Source organism: Polyergus mexicanus, unplaced genomic scaffold, assembly GCF_030449975.1.
Source record: "Polyergus mexicanus isolate NDT 795.1 unplaced genomic scaffold, iyPolMexi1.0 SCAF_7, whole genome shotgun sequence".
Classification (NCBI taxonomy): Eukaryota; Metazoa; Arthropoda; class Insecta; order Hymenoptera; family Formicidae; genus Polyergus; species Polyergus mexicanus.
This window is the reverse complement of record NW_027223327.1, coordinates 10,283,461-10,306,386: the sequence shown is the minus strand read 5'-3', so window position 1 is coordinate 10,306,386 and position 22,926 is coordinate 10,283,461. Positions and strand designations below refer to the sequence as shown.

The 22,926-nt window shown below is 28.0% G+C and overlaps 2 protein-coding genes and 1 long non-coding RNA gene across 11 annotated transcripts; 1 reads left to right on the top strand and 2 right to left on the bottom strand.

Moving 5' to 3' along the window:
• Nucleotides 1–1,816: 1,816 nt before the first annotated feature.
• LOC138935063 (uncharacterized) lies at nt 1,817–9,861 on the bottom strand. Its single transcript, XR_011447212.1, has 3 exons — nt 9,664–9,861; nt 4,131–4,285; nt 1,817–2,415 (listed from the first exon to the last, which is right to left on the bottom strand). It is a non-coding gene; the product is annotated as an uncharacterized lncRNA (long non-coding RNA).
• Nucleotides 2,168–21,460, top strand: LOC138935060 (ABC transporter G family member 20). Of its 9 annotated transcripts, none has more exons than XM_070299369.1 (16): nt 2,187–2,211; nt 11,741–11,778; nt 12,686–12,827; nt 16,969–17,213; nt 17,401–17,578; nt 17,669–17,762; nt 17,829–18,041; nt 18,154–18,260; nt 18,465–18,696; nt 18,954–19,131; nt 19,422–19,537; nt 19,642–19,712; nt 19,826–19,914; nt 20,026–20,202; nt 20,299–20,385; nt 20,704–21,459. In XM_070299369.1, exons 3-16 carry the CDS (start codon nt 12,724–12,726, stop codon nt 20,913–20,915), a joined length of 2,103 nt encoding a protein of 700 aa, XP_070155470.1. In that variant the 5' UTR covers nt 2,187–2,211; nt 11,741–11,778; nt 12,686–12,723; the 3' UTR covers nt 20,916–21,459. The 9 variants fall into 9 exon arrangements, with proteins under 9 accessions (XP_070155473.1, XP_070155470.1, XP_070155467.1 ...); XM_070299368.1 differs by lacking the exon at nt 2,187–2,211 and adding an exon at nt 8,542–8,669; XM_070299367.1 differs by lacking the exon at nt 2,187–2,211 and adding an exon at nt 8,703–8,730.
• Nucleotides 13,674–15,898, bottom strand: LOC138935062 (kinesin-related protein 9-like). The gene is given in 3 exon segments (XM_070299376.1): nt 13,674–14,951; nt 15,242–15,243; nt 15,565–15,898. Coding segments are annotated over 3 exon segments (1,578 nt in total). The 3' UTR covers nt 13,674–13,709.
• Nucleotides 21,461–22,926: the final 1,466 nt, after the last annotated feature.

Sequence of the window (22,926 nt, the reverse complement as noted above, 5' to 3'; positions counted from 1 at the left end):
TTATATGCAGAATGCAATCATCTGCAACGTAAATCGCACGTCTTCTGTTTGGAAACAGGAGTAGCGGCTCCATTTCCAAAGAGAGGCAAGGTCAACCAGGTACTGCGCAAACCAGTTTTCGTTTTAAGCCATCAGTGCCTTTTTTCGACGACGAGAAAGTTTATTTTTTCCGCGTATTATTTCGGATGAATTGAATAAAAACTTAGAAAAGCCTACTTTTTACGAAATAACGACTTTATAAATATAAAGCACTACAAATGTCACAATTAAGACATTATTTAATTATTAAATATATTCAGACCCTGTTGATCGACTTTGTTGCATCTGCTTTTGCGTCATAAAAGGGAAAGTATATCTGGTTGCTCATTAACAGGTGCACTCGTAGATAATAATGCTTTTACATTAGCCGGCCTCCGATGATAAGAATGATCAGAGCCATATGATTATTTCAAGATACTTACATTTCAGCCGCAAAGACTGTGGGGTTATCAATATATAAGAGCAATCAATTTCGCATTTTTTATTGTTATATATTTTCAAACTTTATTTCTCTATATAATGTCAAATTCTAATAATATTAATTGTTGAAGGATTATACAAAAATATTAATAACACATACACACAAATTGTATTATTACATCATTTTAAAAGCAAATCCATAGACAATATTTTTGAAACAAAAAAAGTCACGTAAAATCAAGATAAAATTATCAAACTTTATTGTCGTGCAATATCGTGATTCATTATTTCATTGTTTTAGCTACAGAATTATGAAAAGTAATATTAATAAACAACTATCTCATCTTTTGTAATGTATAATTGCATCATAAAAGCTTTTTAAAATATCTTTTGCATAATTTTTATTAATAAAATCTACAAATTAAAAACAAATTATGATGAAATAAATAATATTAAGAGAGATGTGTACATGTGTGTTATGTGTAAATACATAGATTTTTACAAAATATTTTTATAATTTCTAATTAACTTAACTAGCAATAAGTGTTAGAAATTAATTTATTTAATGATAAAAAATACAAGAAAATGAACAGCTGCAGTTTAAAATGATGTTTTCACTAAAAATTGTTAAAAAAAACAACTTAAAAATAACTTTTTCTCTTTTTTTTCATAAAAAAAAGAAATTATGATAAGTAAGACTTTTATAATGTTCCAAGACGAAATTCTCATCATTTGAATAATAATTTTTATGCCTTTAATACGTGAATTTGGTAAAAATAGCAATACACTTCATTTTGATTAAATTTTTATTTGAAGGAGCACTATTTCTTTGAGAGTTGATCAAAGTATCAAATAGAAAAGTTTCTTGTTTTGGTGTGTTGATTTTGCTTCTTTAATTTGGACATGCAAATTTAGGACACCCTATATATACATATTTATATTGTTTCGTCATGACCGAAAATCTAAATTTTGTAAGAACTTGACGCAACGATCATATTTCTTTTATCGCAGTCGCGCAATCAATTTAATTTATATAATCATCGAAAACAATTGCCAATATAAAGAGAGCAGGAGAGATCGTGTAGTTATAAGTATAAAATTCAACTGAATTAATTTCTGTGCATGTAAATTACAGAGGGTTTAATAGTAATTTGCTTCTTTCTAGTTTGTGCTGATGCGTATTATTTTGTACGATCATCATCGCGGAAATTGTGTATTTTGACAGTTTGAACAAGTGCGAAAGATTAATAATTAAAGAGGTAATTTTATTTCTTAAGAACGAGTTTTGATATTGATGGATTTGACATGTCACTATATACAATATTATTTATCCTTTTTATCACATAAATATATTCCATATCTTACATCTCTTGTATATATCTCATCTATCTAAAATAATAATTAAGTTGAATTAGATTTTAAATAGTTTATAATAGATTTCAAGTAGTTAGTTTAATGAATTTAGTTAGTTTAATAGATGTTGAATTGCATAGATTACTTATTGATAAATAATTTTTGAATATTCTTTGTTGAATATTCTGCATTCAACGATTCCTTCCCTTTAACCCCACTTACGTTGAGTATCTCGCATTCAACGACTCCTTCTCTTTACCCCCACTTTCATAAATGAAGGTTGTTTCTTGATAAAACTGAAAGTACATTCGTACTTACGCTAGTTCTTAATCAAGTCGAGAAAAGTTTACATATCAATCCAGTGTCTGGTTCGAAGATAATTCAGAACAACAGATATAAGTGTGTTTAAATATTACAAATATACACTTTGTAATAAATATAATCAATGATTTGCAAAACTGTTAAAAACAATCTGTGCTGTGTTCTTAAGTGTATTTGTATATTATCTTAAATTATTAATCCTTAGTCGGTTCTGACACAAGCTACACACAAATGCTTGGATCCTTTCGGAGGTTGACAATATCTTCTCTCTCCTTTTCTCATCTATATATTTTAAAATAAGTTTTAGTTTGTTAGAACAATTAATCTCTTGATTTCTAAATTCTTCTTTCGGTAAGACTTCCATGTACGATCCACTTCCGATTTTAATGAAGTTTTACAGAAATGTAGCACTTATTAAATGTAGTCGAATGCCGCAAGTGCGAATGTGCGAAAAAGTCTAGTTTCCGAGATATTCAAAATTTAATTATCTGGCCAAATAAAGAAATTTTGAGGTCTCCATATAAAAAAAAGACTATAATTTCAAAATACTTTGCTGAAATGTTTATTTTTATTAATGTGTTACAAGACTGTAAACACAAATGTATCATAATATTATTTTCAAAAAAAAAAAAAAAAGCGGGGGGGTGATTGAAAAAGCTCATTTCCTCACGTTTTTAGATACAATCGGCATGTAAACAATAATAACAACTTTAAACAATAATAACATCTAAATAATAATAACTCGCTTCGCGCAGAAAGTTGCAAACCCATATAAAATCGTATAATTATGAAAATGTCGCGGACGGATGAAATATCGCGGACAATGAAATTTGTTTATCTTGTGTGTTTTTTTTTTTTTAATGATATTTTAACACGTTGGTATTTTATACACCTTATAAACTTTAACCTTATGACATTAACTTGTAAAATGAAACATTTTAGCAAAATATTTTTGAATTTTAACCTTTTTCTTTAATATGGAAATCTTAAAAAAAAATTGTCCATTTAATAGATAATTAAAATTTGAATATTTCGGAAACTAGATATTTCCGCATATTCACATTTGCGGCATTTGAGTATATTTAGTAAGCATTACATGCCTGTAAAATTTTATCAAAATCGGAGTGGGTCGTATATATTTTAAAAATGTTCTTGAAAAATTCAAAGATATTTTCTATATGCATTTAATAAGGAGTTTTTTAAGTTGTAATTAGCTAGGTGTGCCTATTATATCTCCTGGTATCAGTTATGATAATTAAAAATTTTAAATAATAAATATTTCGTAAAACCCTCGCGGATAATAAATAAAATTAAAAATACAAAATATTCTGTGGTTTTTCTGACAATTAATATGCAAAAAATATATATTTATAATGTTAATTGTATACAACAACAAAATAATTTATCTAGCCTTGAGACGACAAAAAATGTCATAAAGTAAAAATTATTTTTATAATTCTTAATTATATAATTCGTCCTCTCGTTCTTGTTAGTCCGAAAAAAAATCTCTTCTCGAATCTCGAGTTAGGCTTCATGCGAGTAAACATTCTTTTTCCTCAACTGAATAGTCTCTACAATTGATCTTTAATCGAACCATTATTATCCATTATATCATTATATTAAATCATGCTGAGATGTAAAACTCTATTTTGTATCACAAATTTAAATTATCTATTTTGAATATTTCATCTGTGTGATATGCTCTTAAAACAAATTTATAATTGTTACTCTAAATTCGTTTTAAGAATGCAAAAAACTTAATAGTCGAAGAAACATGAAATATATTATGGAATTTTTGTAATTAAATATATATATATATATATATTATTTTCTCATAAATTATTTAAAAATCGCTCAAACATCGTACAGGGGATATATTTTACCTAATGCAATCTTACCAATGTCGCATCTTACCAAGCATAAGCAATTGTTAAACTCTTAAGGAATCTACCACCAATCCATAGATCCCCACCTCTATACATTACCTCTATACTTACCATTACCAGTATTCCGGGTGAATCTAGTACGCTACTAAAACGGGGTCAACACTCAAATGCAGTCTTTGCTGGTCTTGTGCTACAGACGGAACGTTCGGTCAAGTTATTATGATACTTGCAATATCGTACAGTATGCTTCGTACATAGTGCCATTTCTGCAAATGAATTAATATTGTTAATAAAATTATCTTGAAAATCTGTGATATTTATCAAATTTTGTTAACAAAGTTATCTTGAAATCTTTTGCAAAATGAAAAGTGGAATTAAAAACTTATTAAATTTTTTTTAATATTAAAATGTTTAATTTTTTTATCAAAAATCATATTATTGTATTATTTACTAAAATCTCTTTTAAAAATAAAATTTGAATTTGGAATAAAAGTAAAAAAAAAAAAAAACAATAATTGTATATAAAAGTGTCAATGCTACAAATGAAATTTAAAAAGTTTATTTCAAATTAATTATCAAACTAAATCAAATTTCACATTGATTGCTTTCTCTGATTCTTTAATGTAAATTAAGTTAATAAAGATGAAGAATTTAAATTTATATGTGTAATTTAAATTATTTTCATTTTCAAAATCTTCATTAGATTATAAGATATTTATCTCTACATTATGAAAAGCTGGAATTAATGATGGAATTAAAATCAATACGATCACATGTGGATATTAAATTGATTTAAAAGGATTAATATTTATGTATAGTATTTGAATTATGATTTTTATCTGTAGATTTAATTTTTTTTTTTATCAAGTAAAACATTTTTATTTAATATTTATCTTTTTAAATAATTTGCCATATTAGATTAGTTGGAATGACGATGATTATGTTAACAAAAGCAAGTAAGAAAATAATAAAATACACATTGTATGCTTCATATAATAAAACGTGCAGCGAAAAATAAACAAGAAGAACAGCACGTGCACGCGAGAAAGTGTTAAAAAACACAATAAACGCTTACTTATTAAATCGAAAGCAAGCGAACGTCAATGAGAATAATTTTGTTATGAATATATGAAAGTGCTCCTATATATTTTCGGAAAACTGCATGATTACGTTATTATGCGAGATACTGTAAATTCCTTTCATAACGGTGACATAAATTGTTAATGATTAACCAATTTTACCACCGGAAGTTTTTCTACATTAACGATGCCACCGCGCAATCGAAAAGGTCAGCCATTCTTCTATAGATCGTCGTGGTCTATGAAAATGGGCAAGGATCTAAAAGGTGACTATTGAAGGACTTCACTTTCACTGACAATGAGAAAAAATAAAGAAAATTGTACACAAGATAGAGAATGTGAAAAATTTTGTCTCTCCTCTTTTTGTCAATTTATTTGTGTCTGTGAGTCTTGTGTATTCAATTCGTCTAGGCGTTATCGTATTTTTATTGCAAAAATTAAAAACTAAATATTATCTATTCAATCACAAATATTTTGTTTTGTTATTCTTCAGATTTATTTCTTAATTCTGCTTGGATTGACAAACAATTAAACAGAATTTTTTAACGACACAAATTACACAATTTTTCTATATACACAATTACAATTATATTCTACAATTATAATAAAATGTTATTGATTTTCCCTGTAGTTTTCCCATGAATCTTTTTTTGTTATTTATTGAAAACTTAATTTATATAAAAATAATTAACCATTAAATTTTTATTGAATATTAAAAATGAGATCTATTTTTAATTTAAAACAAGATTCACCAATGGAAAAAAATTTGGCCACTAATTTATTTCTTAAAATAGAATTCTTCGAATTTTCGAAAACGCTATGGCACAAATGCATCGACCTAGAATTATACACTTTTTGGCATTATTTGACGAGACTACATCTTGTACACGCAATGTATCTTATCTGTACAGCTGACTTCCATTATGAAAAGATTCTCCTAACGGTAAATAATTCGCGTACCAGCTTTTCCAAAACGGAATATATTTAGAATTAAGTTTTAGATTCATTTTCAGTAATCATCGGATATCTATTCAATTTTTGTATATATCTATATTAGATAATAAAATGTAGCTTAAGTGATAATAAGAGTCAAAATAGATACATTAAAATTTCAAAATTTGTAATTGTACTTTAGAATATTGTACTCATCGAATAAATTAAACAGACTACACTTTACAAAGAGCAGTAGTGATCAATAATGAGAATTATATGCGGGAACAATTATTTCTGATTAACTAATTGTCAATCTAGTTCTCTTAGAATTTCTGGTTAAAGATGATTAATAAACAAAGCTTTATCCAATAACTATTATATCTGTCATTTAACAGTAGGAACGAGGAAAATTCATCTTCTATTGAGCAATGTCCGGTATTGAACAACCTTTCTCTATATATACTGTGATTATAAGCGTGACTACAAATAGTTTCTGTAATGCCGTATCCTACTTTAAAAAATCGTAGAGTAAAACCTCCTATAGATATACATATATATTCTTTCTACAAAAGTTTACTTTTAAAAAGTCGCAAATATTTCGTTTGACATCGAATTAACATCAAAAATCAAATATTAAAGTAAAGTTGAAATTCTGATCCAATCAAAATGGTACAAATTGTTGACAAATCTTTGACTAATATTTCAATATAATTTAACATTAAATCAACCACAATTAATTATATTTAAATGCTTTTTCAAGGTTAAAACTTGTAAACAATATCATCTCAATAGATTTTCTAAAAGTCAAAATGGCCATTAGATACTTTTATTTAGAAATTATAATCACAAAAATTAAAATAAGAATTTTACTAATTTTATTAAATAGAAACAATTTAGAACGAATTAGAATATGTAATTAGGAGCCAGCGCAGTGTATAGGGCGCAATTGATTTTATTAAAGAGAGTAAAACATATATAATAAAATTAGCAAACGTTTCGGTCTTTTTTTGAGATTATCCTCAGCGCAGACAAAAATAATAAATATTAATTTACATAGTGTTAAATAAAAATCGACATTAAAATCGCAAATAAAGTTGGTAAATAGTTGAAAATAAAATAAAACTGTCATTATTGTCAAGGGTAAAACGCCGAATAACAAGTCTTATAATTCTTGACAATAATGATAACTTTATTTTATTGTTAACTATTTACCAACTTTATTTTTGCGATTTTAATGTAAATTTTTATTTAACGTTATGTAAATTGATATTTATTATTTTTCTCTACGCTGAGGATGGTCTCGAAAAAAGACCGAAATGTTCGCTATTTTTATTATATATGTTTTTCTCCCTTTAATAAAATCAATTATACCCTATACACTGCGCTGGCTCCTAATTGTCTATTCTAATTCGTTCTAAATTGTTAATATTTCGGAGCCTGTGCTATTTGTTTTAATTTTTGATGTTTATTAAATAGAAAGCACTTAAAGAAAGAATAAGCACATAGAAAATACATATCATTAAAGAAAATGTTAGAAATAGAAATAAATATTAAAACATATTAGAAAATTGGAATTATTTCAAAACAAAAATAAAATATAATAGATCAACGCATCATGAATTAGGAAATTAATCTATTCCGTTCTCATATTTGAAGTAAAATAATTCCAAATTGCTCTTCCTAATATTTAATATTATTTATTTCTCGTTTTAATATTTTTTCTTTTATGTATTGTGCCTAATAGTAAGAGCATTTATTGCAAAAGTATCTCATAAATAAATATCCATATATCCAAAATTTTTAATTTTACCACGTATAATTTTTACTATTCATGTGAATTTGTCAATCAAATTTATTACTGATAATAATAAAAAAATAATTTATAATCAATTTAGATAATTTTAGACAATACATTCAAAAATAATAAAACAATATTGCACAAAAATCGACTTTTAATTCGATCCAACGGGCTTTCAACCGCTCAGACATCGAATCAACTTTCAACTGACGTTACACTTCTAACTAAATTGAGCATTAGATGTTTATATAAAAGCGTTCCATAGAAATAAAACTTTCAGAATACGATATTTCTTTATGCAAAGATTCAATAACATATCGCATATCAATATAAAGAAATGGATAAATTTATAATTTATAAATAATTCAAAAGTTCGATTTCGAAGATAAAATATAATCTTGAATGCTTGTATATTTATATTTGCAAAACAAAATTTAATTAATTAACAAAAAAGATGTGATTAATTTGAAAATGTAACATTATAATTAAAAATAATTAAATTAATAACATTGACTTCTTCTTATTGGATCATCAGCATTATATGATAGTTGGAAAAAAAATTGAATTGTATTAATAAAATATTACATAATAAGTTAAATTGCATCCGTTTAAATTATTGATGGCCTTTATTAAAATTATAAAATATAGAAATTAATAGGTCTAAGTTCATTATTATTCATAAGTGCGTGGGGATATAATAGTATATTTAAAAACTTTGCATGCTTAGAGAGCCGTCAGTCTTCGCGTAGCGCGTATTGGAAAACGTCTCTCGATAATAATCGCATATGATAAATCTTTTGGAACTTCTTTGAATATATAATATACACAGTGTTTTATATAGTTTGTATTTTTTTTATTAATACATTTTATTTGTGACAATGTGTATTTAATCCAATATATGGTACGATACAGTTAGAAGAATATCTCGGTAGACCGTGAAAACAACTTTTTTCTTAATTTCTGATAATTAATTGAATTGTTTCTTTTGTGATCGGGAAAATATGTTTAAAGAAGAAATTGTATCAAAAGGAAATTTGCATACATTTCAAGCATTTTAAATTGAAAAAAAAAAATGTTGCAAGTTTGATTAGTGTGGTATGTAATAATGGTATATATAAAAAAAATATCAAATATATATATATATATATATATATATATATATCAAATAATGATAAAATATAATAAACAAAAAACAGATATAAGCTATAATAAAATATAAAAATTACGATATAACACACGATATGCTCTCTGTGTAATTTAAACCAATTTTAAAATAAAGAAAATAAAATATCTCAAAAATGTTTCTTAACAAAATTAAATTTATCAATCAAAATTTAATTAAAAGTTACACACTATATTTAAACTCATATTTGCATAATATTTTTTAATGTAGATTAAATTAGCTTAACAAAATCAAAGATAATTTTTTTATCAAATAACAGAATTTGAATAATTAATTGAATATGACTTTATACTTCTTAAAACAATATGATTTTAATTGACGTTGGATATTGATATAATCCAAATTATGTACAATTGTATAAATATAATTCTTTGTTTAAGAAAATAATAAATAGTATGATTGATACGGGTAATGGAGAGAAATATATTATATAGAGAGCAATATGTGTTAATTATTATACGAGGATCATTTCATAAATAATACACAATTTGGCAACGGCACACACTGGATGATATCAATTCCAACGGAATTTTTCGACAGTTGTAATAGAGAATTTGAAAAAGCGATATGCGACTTAAAAAACTTCCATAGTGCATATTATAGTGAATTGATGAATGTTAGAAACTTTACGTGACCAAAAATCCAACAGACATTCACAGTGCTTTGCATGAAGTTTGTGGTGATCAGACAGTATTCCATATTTTGACGAACGATTTGCAGAAAAGAAAAATTTCAGTCCAATGTACAATCGTTGATCTTCACGCGTCATTGTATTTGAGACGTTTGCAGAGATCATTTCTATTCATCAATTCACAATAATATGCACTATGGAAGTTTTTTTAAACCACGTATCGCTCCTTCAAGTTCTTGACTATTACTACTGCGTAATAATTTCAATGAGATTGCACCATCCAATCCGCGGCGTTATCACATTGTACATTATTTATGAAATGACTCTCGTATTTCTGTGCAACTATTTTTTGTTAAATTCACTTTAACGATTTTAATCCTTTACAATTATAATTACAAATAGTTTTATGTAAATACCAAAGTTAGAAATAATATGTAACTAATAATTACAATGCACATAATAATAAAATATATAATAGAATGTACAAAGTGCTTATATACGAATGACATTAAAGGAAAATAAGATCGACTAAGAGAAAGAAAATTCATTAATCTAAGATTCGAATTCTAAATATCCAAAAATGGATTTTGGACCTTTCGTACATGATAAAAACAATAATGATCTTCATTTTTGTTAATGGTCTGCTAATTATCAAAAATTATTAAGAGCGCCATATTTCTTATGCGTTATATATGCATATATTCAATATATGCAATACAAAATTCCAGAGCATTTTCTTTGCTACGGGTATTTTAAAAAATAAGTTCGTTGTGTTTGTTGTTCTTTAATTATTTTTTAAGAGCAAACATATTCTTTTGCTATTACATATAATTTCTTTTTCAGCTCTTCAAATCACTCTGTAAATGTTACAAAAAAGCAAATGCGTATACAATTTAACAAAAATAATTACTTATTCGCATTTCTTTGTTTTAAATGCCAGAAATTATTTTCTGGTATAAACATAATTACAAATTATAAATTCAATTTAATTAACATTGGAAAATAAATTCATGTAGAGAATCTACCATCAATGGGGAATTAGTCGCTAACTGCTTTAAACAGTTTTTTTTTTTTTTCAAAATCTATTTATTTTAAAGAAGTCTGCTTCACTTTTGATATTAGAAACTCTTTGATTTGTTGAGACTGTTATTCAAATCCACGGTTTATAAAATGCAACATATACAAAAAAATTTTGTGTTTCGATTGCTTTCTTATAAATACTCTATATTTCTTATTATAATGTAAACTAAAAATCTATTTTTTGTGTGCAGAATTACAAGTAAATTTCATGTATTACTTAAGTAAAAGATACGTCATATTATATTTCTAAAACATAAGATGTAATAAGACATAAGAGATATGGCACTCCTTGTGATTATTCTCGATAATAAGGAGTAACTATTATCTATTAGTAAAAATGAATTTCACCATTGTTTTTACCATATCCGAAAGTCCGAAACGGAACCGATAAAATTCGTTTGTAGATATTTAGAATTAGGATCCCTGGAATTGACAACCCAGATTCTCTTTGTGAGTAATAAAACAATATTTATTTCTATCAAACATAGCTAAAATATTATTTTTTCACCTTGCAATTACAAATTCCCGCGAAATATCTGCAAATCTCTAGAAATCTTCTGGAAATTATACCTACTGCATTAATGATTTACACAGTATATGTAATATTACCGTCACATTATTCAATATTCCTATATAAATGTTAAATAGAGCTATTACAGATACATATTGATCATCAGAACTAAATTTTTTCAGGCATGTTTATTATGTAAAAATACATATGTAATTAAATGTTACGACATTATGCAAGATGTATGATATGCAAAAAGCAAGTTTTTTATTAATATTTATTAATTGTTGTTGAGAACCGTGACTAGAATTTTTCCGCGTTCTGCATTCGAAAACATCATCCATACATGCATCGTTCTATCTCTGCTCAATTTTTAGTAAATAACAAAGATAGAATGACGCTCATTGGTGCACATGGGTGATGTTCTCAAACGCAGCCCTGAAAAGATCTAACAAGCCTGATTTTGATCAATATCTATATTATTTTGTTGTGTTATTTTATTCTTCTAGGAATTAGTTAATCGCAATTCGTGTTTCTGAGAATTTTAGTGAGTATTCCCTGTGCAATAGATATAATTCACTAATGTTTCTTTCATCAATTTAATTCTGCCAACTGAATTGATAAGTGTCATAACAGTTGTATTCGTTGTTTATTGCAAATAAAAAAGGCAGTTTGTCACTCCAACTCAACTCAGCAAAAAAAAAAAAAAAAAAAAAAAAGTATTGTCTGAGCAACTTCCATTGTTCTTGCTTTTTTTTCTTCATTGTCTCTGAAATAACTTACAAGATAAATCACATTTTGGCATTCATTACTTTAGCGAATACATATGTATATGACTACTTATCAAAAAGTTTTTCATATTTCCTTTTAATCATTTTCTCCACATTATTTAGTTTGTTGTCGTAGAGTTAATTATGTTTTTGCTATTAATAATGAAAATCTATTAAAAAACTATTAAGAAACTATAAATAAATCTATTATTAATGTAACTAATAATAGTATCTATTATTAATGTAAACTATAAATCTATTATTAAGTAGATTGATGCATATAATATAAGTTTTAATATGTACGATCATCATAATATATAAATCTTGTTAAATCAATTAATTGACAATAACAAAAGTATTTTCTGTTTTGGATAATTTCCGTTTTGGATAATTCACTAATTAGTCTTCAAGCGACTAGATGTTATTGTAGAAAGTAAAGAAAAATAATGGAGAAAAATTTCAAATTGTGTTCAATTCTTAACTTTTAGTAGAGATCGATATTTCGAAATTAAAAATTCGAGATATCGATCTCAACTAAAAGCTAAATTTTGAAACAGAATTGAACACAATTTGAAATTTTTCTCCATTATTTTTCTTTTCTTTCTACGATAACATTTGAAAATCTAGTCGCTTGAGGACTATAATCAGTGTTCGAATTATCCAAAACAGAAATATATATTGCAGGTCGATCGCTGAATGAACAGTCCTCGCCATTACGCAAGATGGTGCAGCAAAATGCAGTGATCGTGAGGAATGCAGTCAAGTTTTATGTATCGGAGAAACCAATACTCGACGGCCTGAACATGACCGTCCCGAAGGGTACCATGTAAGTGATCGTTATTTATTGAATTTATCAAAAAGATTAATCATTTCTCGAGTTTCGCTTTAAACCAATTAAATGCAATTAAGATTTCACAAGAAAGAAATTGAAAAAGACGCTCACCGTGTGAAAAAATTACGATAAAACAGCAATTGTACATCGATTGTATAAATAGATTATTTGTGTAATTTTCAACATTATTCGACGAATACAAAAAAAAATCTTCATACGATGTACGTCTCACGTACGATACTTCTCGTATAAAGCCGATATTATTTCAATTGCTCCGTTCATCGACTCGTTGAAAGCGGCCTGCAAATTCTCGTCGCGCACTTTTCTGCGTACCATTCACCGATTGCTCAAATTGCTGTCAATTGCACAATAACGGACACCGATAATCGCGTAACTTTCTAATAACCGTTCGGATAAGAAAATTTTTGGATTCTATCTCGGAATTTTATAATCTCGCTTTGTTGTACTACCAGTCAATTAAAATAGTTTAATATTTCGCGATATCGTATTGCAACATCTATGTAGGTTTATTCATTACATTCTCGAATATCTGCTATATTTACTAGAATTAGGATCCAATAATAAGAGAATAAAAATGTATCGCAACATATATGTTCAAATACTGTTTAACATTTTTGCGCCTTTCGCACACGCTCGCACTTGTAATTAATCCCTAAGAGTGCGTTAGAAAGTCTTATAGATTTATTTGTAGATTCGAATGTACGCGTGTATGTATACGAATGGATTGAAATGAGTATCTAATATATAAGATCTGATCGTTTATTATTAGAATCGATCATGCGTTGTGTCGACGCGTTTTCTAAAAATTCAATCCTGAAGGATTCTCCGAGATTTTCTTCTCGCAGTGCCCTGACATCAGGACATTCTGGGAATCGTTTTTTTTAATCCCCTTGATAATATTTCCATAGGATTTTCCGACGGCAAGACTTCATCTACCGCTTCCAGAATCTCGTCCATCGCCGATATATCATTTATCCTTGCCTTTACATTTTCACGTGAATTTCTCTCGATTTTATTTCTTAATGCGTGATGAATTTTTTGTTTTTTGCTTTCGCTCTCATCCAAGGGAACGAGAGTCTGTAACATTCTTCGAGAAGGAGTTCTCGGTTTATCTATTACGTTTGTCTCCGAGAATTTATGAAATATAACATGCGTTTTATCTTGTTCTTCTTGTTCGATTTTGTTTAAAGTACTCGTAATATTCTTGCCTGATAAAATTGCGTATATTTTTCTTGCCTCGCTAGACTGGTTTCCACGATCCGCGAAACCAGTTAAACTAGTCAAGAAGGACTTGTCACGAGGGATTCTTGTGAATTTGTTTGTTTTTGTGATTTTTTGATTATTTAGATCACTTTCATCTTTGGTAGATTTATTTTTTATAAAGTTTTGACTGTTTAAATTATTAAGATTTGTAGCGGTAGCATTTTTATTCTTGAAATTATGGCTACTGATATTATTTAATCGCGAATGACTCATAATTCGTGTTTCAACTGTAGACGCAAGTTTATTAATCGTTATATTTTTCTCTGTTCCTTGAGTTTTATTTTTATCCATTTCAGTCTTACCAGCTTTATGAAAATTATTTATTTCCTCTGCATTTAACATCGTTGTTTTCTTAATCTTAATCTCTTCATCGTTTGAAATGCCGTTTCTGCTTTTATCTCTTGAAAAATTATCCTCAGAATTCTTACCCTTTTCAGCATATTGTTGTTGGTTCTTTCTTTCTTGAAGAAATTTTGCTTGCTTCTGTAAATTTAAGAGTCTCCATCTAAAACTGTCATCGTGCAATTGTCGCCATTTTACATCAAATAATCTGATTAACCGCGACAAACTATCTTGGATCGACTTGATATATTTAAAAAACAGTTTAGTTCTTGAATTTAATCTCTGTCTTTCAAGCGTAAGTTCGACATTGGAAAGAATCTGAGAAGGTACGTAATATCCAAGTTGTTGATCAAGATTCATGGAATTTTGATATCTTTGAGGAACAACAAAATTTAAATCTTCATGATGGATCGAATCTTGATTAATTATTCTCTTTCTACGTTCTTGTATCAACAATACCACAAGCCGCAAGATTTCGCTGATATCATCAATCTGCTCAAAAGATTAAAAACTCATTAATCAAAATAATTCATTTTAATTAAAATATTTGAAGTTTGATAATCCAACATGTCTCGATAAATATTAAAAAGTTAAATTTCTGAATTAAATTTGCGATGATCTACTAATTTGCATATGATGAATGATCGGGACGTCATGTTTTTTCGTCAAATCATTATTATACATGGTTCTGCAAAATATTTTTTTCAGTACGCGTTTTCTCATGTTTATTGAATTCATTCATCATGCTAGCAATCAAAGTTACCATTTTGCTTGAAATTTACCTCTGAAAAAGAATAAATCTTTTAATTATACTAATACGAAAAAATTTAGCTTCTTAAATTCTGATTATAATTTCTAGCGTGTTTTTTTTATATTGATTATTATATACAAAATTAGATAAATTTTTTATATTGCGATTTTCAATCATTTTATTTTCGTTAAGTTATTACGCGATAAGTAAAGAAAATTTGAAGTAAATTAAAAAATGTAATTAAAAATAAGTATAAAAATAATTAGTAATCTTTATAAATTTAAGAAGAATAAACTTTTTACTTTTATATTTATCTCACACCTATATACGTATGTCAAAAACAAACCAACTTACCAAAACAATCCTGTTCACGATCAGTCCCGTTAATAATCTTGATAATCTTCTCTTCCAAATCCAAGTAAATTCGTTGCTTTGCATTCGCTACTTTTAATTTCTCGATCAATTCGTCGAGATCATCATCGACGCCTGCTTTATTCGCTTGCAAATTTATCGATATCGTGTCATCATCGATCATCGATATCGATCCACGAACCGGCAGAGAGGAGAGAACTCCTCCTGCAAGTAGCAGAATCGCGATGATATTAATAATCATCGTGTCGCTGCGAAACTGAAGCGAGTTTCCGGTTCGCCCGATGATTTTATGGCTTGTGCCAGATTACGATATCATCTTCAGTTATAGCGATCTAACGGGAGCAAAAAAATCGCTCTGGCAGTGCCTAAGAGGGAAAAGAGATCGATCGATTTCCCAATCTTAGCCGACGATTTCAGATTACATAGGTGTATTGTTCTTTATATTAATATTTATACGCATATATGTATATTACATAGTTTTCTATTATTTAGATAAAAATAATTTGATAAACTATTTAGATAAGATAATTACTCCATGTTATCTTTTTTTTTTTAGTTAGGTTATCAAAGCGTATATTATCCTGATTATTATGTTAGATGAAAGAAGTATTTTTTTCTTTAAAGATAATATTTAGCGATTTTAGTCTATGTTTGTGCACACAAATATATAGAATTTCGCTTTTGCATAACATCGGTACCTTTTTATTTGCAAATTCATATATGTTACCAAATAAAAATCGTCAAATAACTAAAAGTTATCCAAGCAAAACGTATACATAACATTTATATATGATTACGCGTATATGAAAATTATGTAATATTTGTTACAAAGTCAAATATTAAAGTTTTGTCAAAAATTTAATTTTTAAATCTTTTTCTTATGAACAGATATATTGAACGTGTAGTAGTGTCAAGTTTATTTTTCAACATTTCATTTCGAACTTTCGAAAATTGAGATTTTGCATACCTAGGCACCACTGTGCCACTCGGTACAGTCGATCGCTAATCGTTTTCGCCAACGAGCGATCGTTATACGTTCGTATATATTTAATGATCAAAGTCATCCGAGATTGTGACCAACGCTTTAACGATCCGCCACTTGCCATCCCGTATTGCCTGATTACAATTTGCGAGGAAAATCGTAAATGTTATTGTTCTTCGACGAGGCACGAAACGCGAACAGATAAGGCGGATAAATGAAGCTTTCAATGAGAATATTCCATTACAAGGGGAAGTTATTGTTACGTGAAATCATTTACTGCGAGATTAACGGAGGTTTATCTTCAATCTTACGTGTATAGATTCATGCTCGATACCACGTGTTATCTAAAATAAAAGATTAACCGTTGCTAGAGCAATTCGTTTTTCTTATCTTGCCTGAAACAGATACGGATTGTTGGGTGCAAGCGGATGCGGCAAGACGACATTGTTATCCTGCATCGTCGGAGTTAAACATATCGATACGGGAGAGATATGGGTCCTAGGAGGAAAACCAGGCCAACCGGGCTCCGGAATTCCTGGACCTCGTGTGGGCTACATGCCGCAGGAATTAGGTTTGGTCGGAGAATTCTCTGTAAGCGGTGCCCTTTATTACTTCGGCAGGATTAATGGACTCGAGGACGAGGAAATCGGTAGGAATAAAAAAATATTGCATACAATATATTGCATGCTGCCGAAAGCTTAAGTTTCGTGAGATACTCTTGAATTGATTTCAATTTTTATTTTGAATCTCTCGCGCTTGTTTGCGAGCTTTTATGGCGTGGCGTAAATTATTTCGAAACACACACGGCTATGATCCTTGCGTTTATTATTTCTAAGAGACAAAACAGAAATTCCTTTCGGAATTACTCCAGCTACCGCCGGCAAATCGTTTAATAAAAAACATGAGCGGGGGTCAACAAAGGAGGGTCTCTTTCGCTGCTGCGTTAATTCACAGTCCCGAATTCCTGATTTTGGACGAACCCACTGTAGGTTTGGATCCAATTTTGAGCAACAAGCAAGTAGATTTCGTTCTCTCTTTAAATATCTTACATATATACCGGAAATAATAGAAAAATATTCAAATATTATTTTTCTTTTTTTGCAGTATCTGGATCTATTTAACCAAGATAGCTAGGGAAGAAGGCATCACCGTGTTAATCACGACACATTATATTCAAGAGGCTAAAGATTCTCATGTGGTGAGTTTTATTCTTTATTGATCTTATTTCGTTGAATATTTTCAATATATCTTCGATGCTACGCAGATCGGTTTGATGAGAAGTGGTAAATTGTTGGCGGAATCGTCGCCACAGGAATTGCTTGAGCGATTTCAATGCTCGTCATTGGAGGAGGCGTTCCTGGGACTGTGCCAGGCAAAAAATACTACGATGATTGCAAATGCTTCGGTGGTCGAAGCAACCAAAGATACCGAAGATGACGCGTCTCATCAAGATGAAGATAGTTATAAACAAATGAAAGTATGTATAAATTAATTTATACTGTTTTTATTGCTGTAAAAAAGAACGATATATAAATCATTAATGTACATAATTATTAATATTTAAACAAAAATAAATTGTGTATATTAAGGGCCGAATCGCAGAATACAGAGCGAAATTGGCATATAATGTCTCGGCATCGAGAAGATTCAAGGCTTTGATGGGGAAAAACGTCATACAATTTGTCCGTTTTTATTCGTAAGCAATTGTCAATTAACTTTCTCGTAGGGATATATATATATATAAGAAAAGTTTTAGTTGTTTTAATCTCGACTTTTGTCATTTTTTAAAACAATTAATGCAGGTTGCATACAAAATGTTATATTTCGAAAAATTCGATTTTATAGACCGTTGCACTAGATTCACGTGACAATGATAATAATAAACAGCATATTTTTTCAGAGGTATAATTTTCGCGGTAATATTTCCGCTGTTAGAAACTGGTTCATTTTTTATTGGGGTCGGTGGTGATCCGAGAGATTTGAAGATTGGTATCATTAATCGCGAAGCTGGTAACTGCGATTATGGCAACAACATCGGTAACGTCTGGTACGACGAAGAAAACTTCACCTGCCACTTTGGTAATCTCAGCTGTAGATTTCTTTACGAGTACGGCGACTCTATCGCAGAACAGGTACAATGATTTGAAAATTGATTATATGTAACTTTTTTTTTTTTTTTTTTTTTTGACATTTTTCCGCGAATTTATTTAGACATGAATCAATGATGATATTATTGCTAAAACACTGATGCATGCGTGTTCCTCGGCGAATCGTTGTGATATAATATCTGAAATTTATTAGTGTAAAATATATGAAAAGAACATTTTTCATGTACAATAACTTATATCTTTGAGTAAGAAAAGAACTGTTATTAAAATTTCATTTTCAGAAATTTTATGACGACATGTCTGACGCGACTCATGATATACGCGACGGTGAACTCGTCGGCGTGATGTCTTTCCATCACAACTTCTCTGAAGCATTACAGAGACGAATTGCAGATATCATGAACGCTAAAGCAAAAGACATTATATCCAGTGAGATTGACGTATTTCTCGATATGGGTGGTACGTATATATATTATTTAAGCTGTTTCATAATAAGATTAAGAAATTTTTAGGTAATTTAAAAGAGAAAGAAAGAGAAAGAGAAAGAGAGAGAGAGAGAGAGAGAGAGAGAGAGAGAGAGAGAGAATTATTTCGAGTAAAGAAATGTAGAAAGAATTTAATAAATCAAGACACAAGCTATTTTAGATTCCAAACATCTTAGCTAATAGCCATTTAAAATTAATTAATTAATTAAAATGGTTCATTAATGGAATTATAAACATCAAACTTTACAATGATTTTTATTACAGACATGCGAATTGGGCAATATATGGAGAAAAAGCTATACAAACGTTTCATTGAGATTTATGAAAAAGTGTTAAAAGAGTGTAAATATCCACCAAAATTTAACAAAATACCCATTCGAGTGAGTATAAATATCTGCTCCATTATATTATTATTAAACTTTTCTCTAACGCGTAGCATTATAATGGAATGACAATTATAGAATAAAATTTTAATCAATTTCAGTTCGAGGATGCGATTTATAGTGATATGGAGGATGGTTATGACTATTTTCTCGCACCCGGTTTCATACTGATGTAAGTATACACAGATGCACACGCCCATAAACATACGCAATTCAAGACGAAATAATAAATACCATATAATCGATTATTTTTTTTGCTAAAACTATTTATTACACTTTTTTCAGATTGCTCTTCTTTTTAGCCACCACAGTCTCCACTTCCTTGATAATCACAGATCGATCGGAGGGTGTTTGGGATCGAAGTCTGGTTCAAGGTATATAATTCATTTTAATCAGAGATTTTTTCTCTAAAATTATTTTCTAATTATAGATTCACTTCTTATTTCCAACTGTTTTTATCGTAATAACACGCAAATATATGACAGGTGTCAAGAACAGGGAAATCCTATTCGCTCACATTCTCACTCAGACCACCCTCGTAATGATCCACGTTATACTGATAATGATCTTATTCTTTCCTATATGGGACTTAGACTGTGAAGGATCATATGTCCTTGTATTCCTCATCATGTTTCTTTCCGGTCTTACTGGGCTCATGTACGGTAAGTACACGATATTTCGAAAAAAAAAATGCAAGCAATCAAGAAAAATTGTTATAAATAAAATCTTAATTTCTAATTGACATAATATATTCTCAGGTTTTTTCATCTCCGTTGCATGCAAGGATCACACAATGGCGAATTACGCTTCGACTGGAAGTTTCTTCCCGCTAATATTAATAAGCGGTAAAGCTCCATGTTTTCTTCATTACAACAATTATCTTTTATTTTTATTTATTATTAATATTATGTTAAAGTTTCCTAAAACTACATGCTTTATCTTCTCATATATTATATATATATATATATATATATATATATATATATATATATATATATATATATATGTATATGATGATATATATTATATTATTAATAGTATATAAGAAAAAAAATGAAGTTTATCAAGATAAACCTAATATCGATATATATATATAAAATCTTTGTAGCGAAGAATTATTAATTTCTATTAATAATTTTTTTTGTAATTTGGTAAAATTACAGGGTCCATATGGCCGATAGAAGGAATGTCAGATGTACTTCGCTATTTCAGCTACTGCATGCCGACGACATTGCCCGCCATAGGCTTGAGAGCAGTCATTTTTAAGGGTTTTGCCTTGGATGAAGAGGAAGTTTTCACTGGCGTTCTAGTGAGTTGCGCATATATATCGGTTTTATTTATCTTTGTATTAATCGGCCTAAAATCGAAATCTTAAAAAATGATAGCATTTAGAAATATAAACAAAATATATTTAAAAGGAAGACAATAATGCCTCGCAATTAATTAAGAATATGATCCAGTTAATAAATTATTCAGCTAATAAATTCAGTAAATTCATTCCATTAAACCCTCATTTCATTAAACCCGAGCTAAAGTATATCTATTTGATGATACAAGAAAATATGTAAATATTTTGTTTCTTTGAATGACTATTTTTACGAGAAATTATTTACTTCGAAAGGATAATGATATTTCTCTATATTTAATTTTATTTATGTTTAGAAATATTTATTCTTGTTGAAAAAGTTTTATCAAGCGAAATTTTACTCTTTCAAATTGAAAAAAAATTCTCTTGTACACGTTTCTTCTCTTCTCCCTTATAATAGAAACTCTTTATAGATTCCACTGCATCATCTTATTAATCAATAAAATTTTTATATAAGCTGATGTTATTTATAATTTCAATTTGTAAATGCATGCAAATTGAAACGGTGTGATATTTTTTTATAAATGCCATTTTTATAAATTCTGTATATATAGGAATATAATAATACATATATTAAATAATAATAAAATAAATATTAATATATATATTAAATAATAATATAGAAATATAATAATATGCATATTAAATAATAATAAAATATATAGTTTTAATATATAAAAAAGATAATATATACATAAAAGCTAAAATAAGATAAAAGAGCTAATTAATAACTTTTTGTGATAAAAAAATTATATTATTATAGATTTTAAAATTAAAAAAAAAAAAAATAAGTATTTTACATGGAAAACCACTTCTGTATTTATAACGCATATTTAATTTAAGTAAAATAATTTTTGTTTTTAAGTGAAATTTTTTTTCAATAAAAGAATGTATTGTTTGAACCATATAATAATTAAATTTTTAAACGTAACCTCACTAATAATTCTAAATTAAAAAAGTGCAATATTATATAATAGATAATGAAATATTTCTTCATACAATATTGTTTCGCGCGTTAAAAGTTATTGAAATAATATACTCGTATGGGATAAAACGGGTATATAAAGATGGGAAGAGATGATAAATAGAAAGAGAGTTAAATAAGAAAAAAAAATCTGCAGAGCAAATTTCATTAAACATGTGCGCTTCTCTGTTGACAATATATTCATCTTACATGTACAAATATATGCATTGTTTTCTATATACAAACATACAACGTGCCACTTTACTATATTCATTTTGCACTTAATGCACTTTAATTATGCATGATCCATCTCTGTTATAATATTGTAATTATATCATTTTATAATAAAATTATATATGACAATTCTGAGCCAGAGAGATGCGTAATTTTGGCGATTACTATCGCAACGATATAAATATAATAATTATAATCAAACGCTGCTTATATCACAAATTTGTTATCATTAAACTACACTGTTGTTATTATTAATTATTATTAATTTTACAATTATTATAACTATAATAATACATATTTTTAATAATAATTACGATACAGAATTATAGAATAACATGTCGATTAATATATAAATATATTATTAATTATAAATAATTTTTGTTTTCTTCTGTCTTTAAACTGTATATATATATATATAACTTTTATTTTCTCTGTCTTTTATAGTTTCTTTCATTTTGGAAATTTTTTTAAATTTCTTTGAAGTTTTGACCGCACATTTTATTTTGGAAAGCTCGCGTTGAGAGATCTAGAAAACTAAAAATAGATATCTAGTCTATATAACAGTATAATTAAATTAAAAGTTATTAGATCTCTATCATTTCAACCAGCTAGCTCATGCTAAGATATCTATAAAAAAATAGATAGCCCCAATCTGATAGAATACTATATTAATAAACTATAAATCTTTCCTATTTTGAAGAGCTGATGTTTCAAAGATTTATAAAAAAATAGATAATTGATTTTTAATAGAGCGGAATTAGATGTAAGAATGATCAAGATACATATTCCGCGTGTTCTTGAAACTTTCAGCGCACTCGTTGT

Coding starts and splice junctions, on each gene's coding strand:
- LOC138935060 (XM_070299364.1), top strand. CDS start 5,286: ATGCCACCGCGCAATCGAAAAGGTCAGCCATTCTTCTATAGATCGTCG. Junction 12,828..16,968: donor ACCGTCCCGAAGGGTACCAT/GTAAGTGATCGT, acceptor TGCCTGAAACAG/ATACGGATTGTTGGGTGCAA. Junction 19,915..20,025: donor GGATCGAAGTCTGGTTCAAG/GTATATAATTCA, acceptor AATATATGACAG/GTGTCAAGAACAGGGAAATC.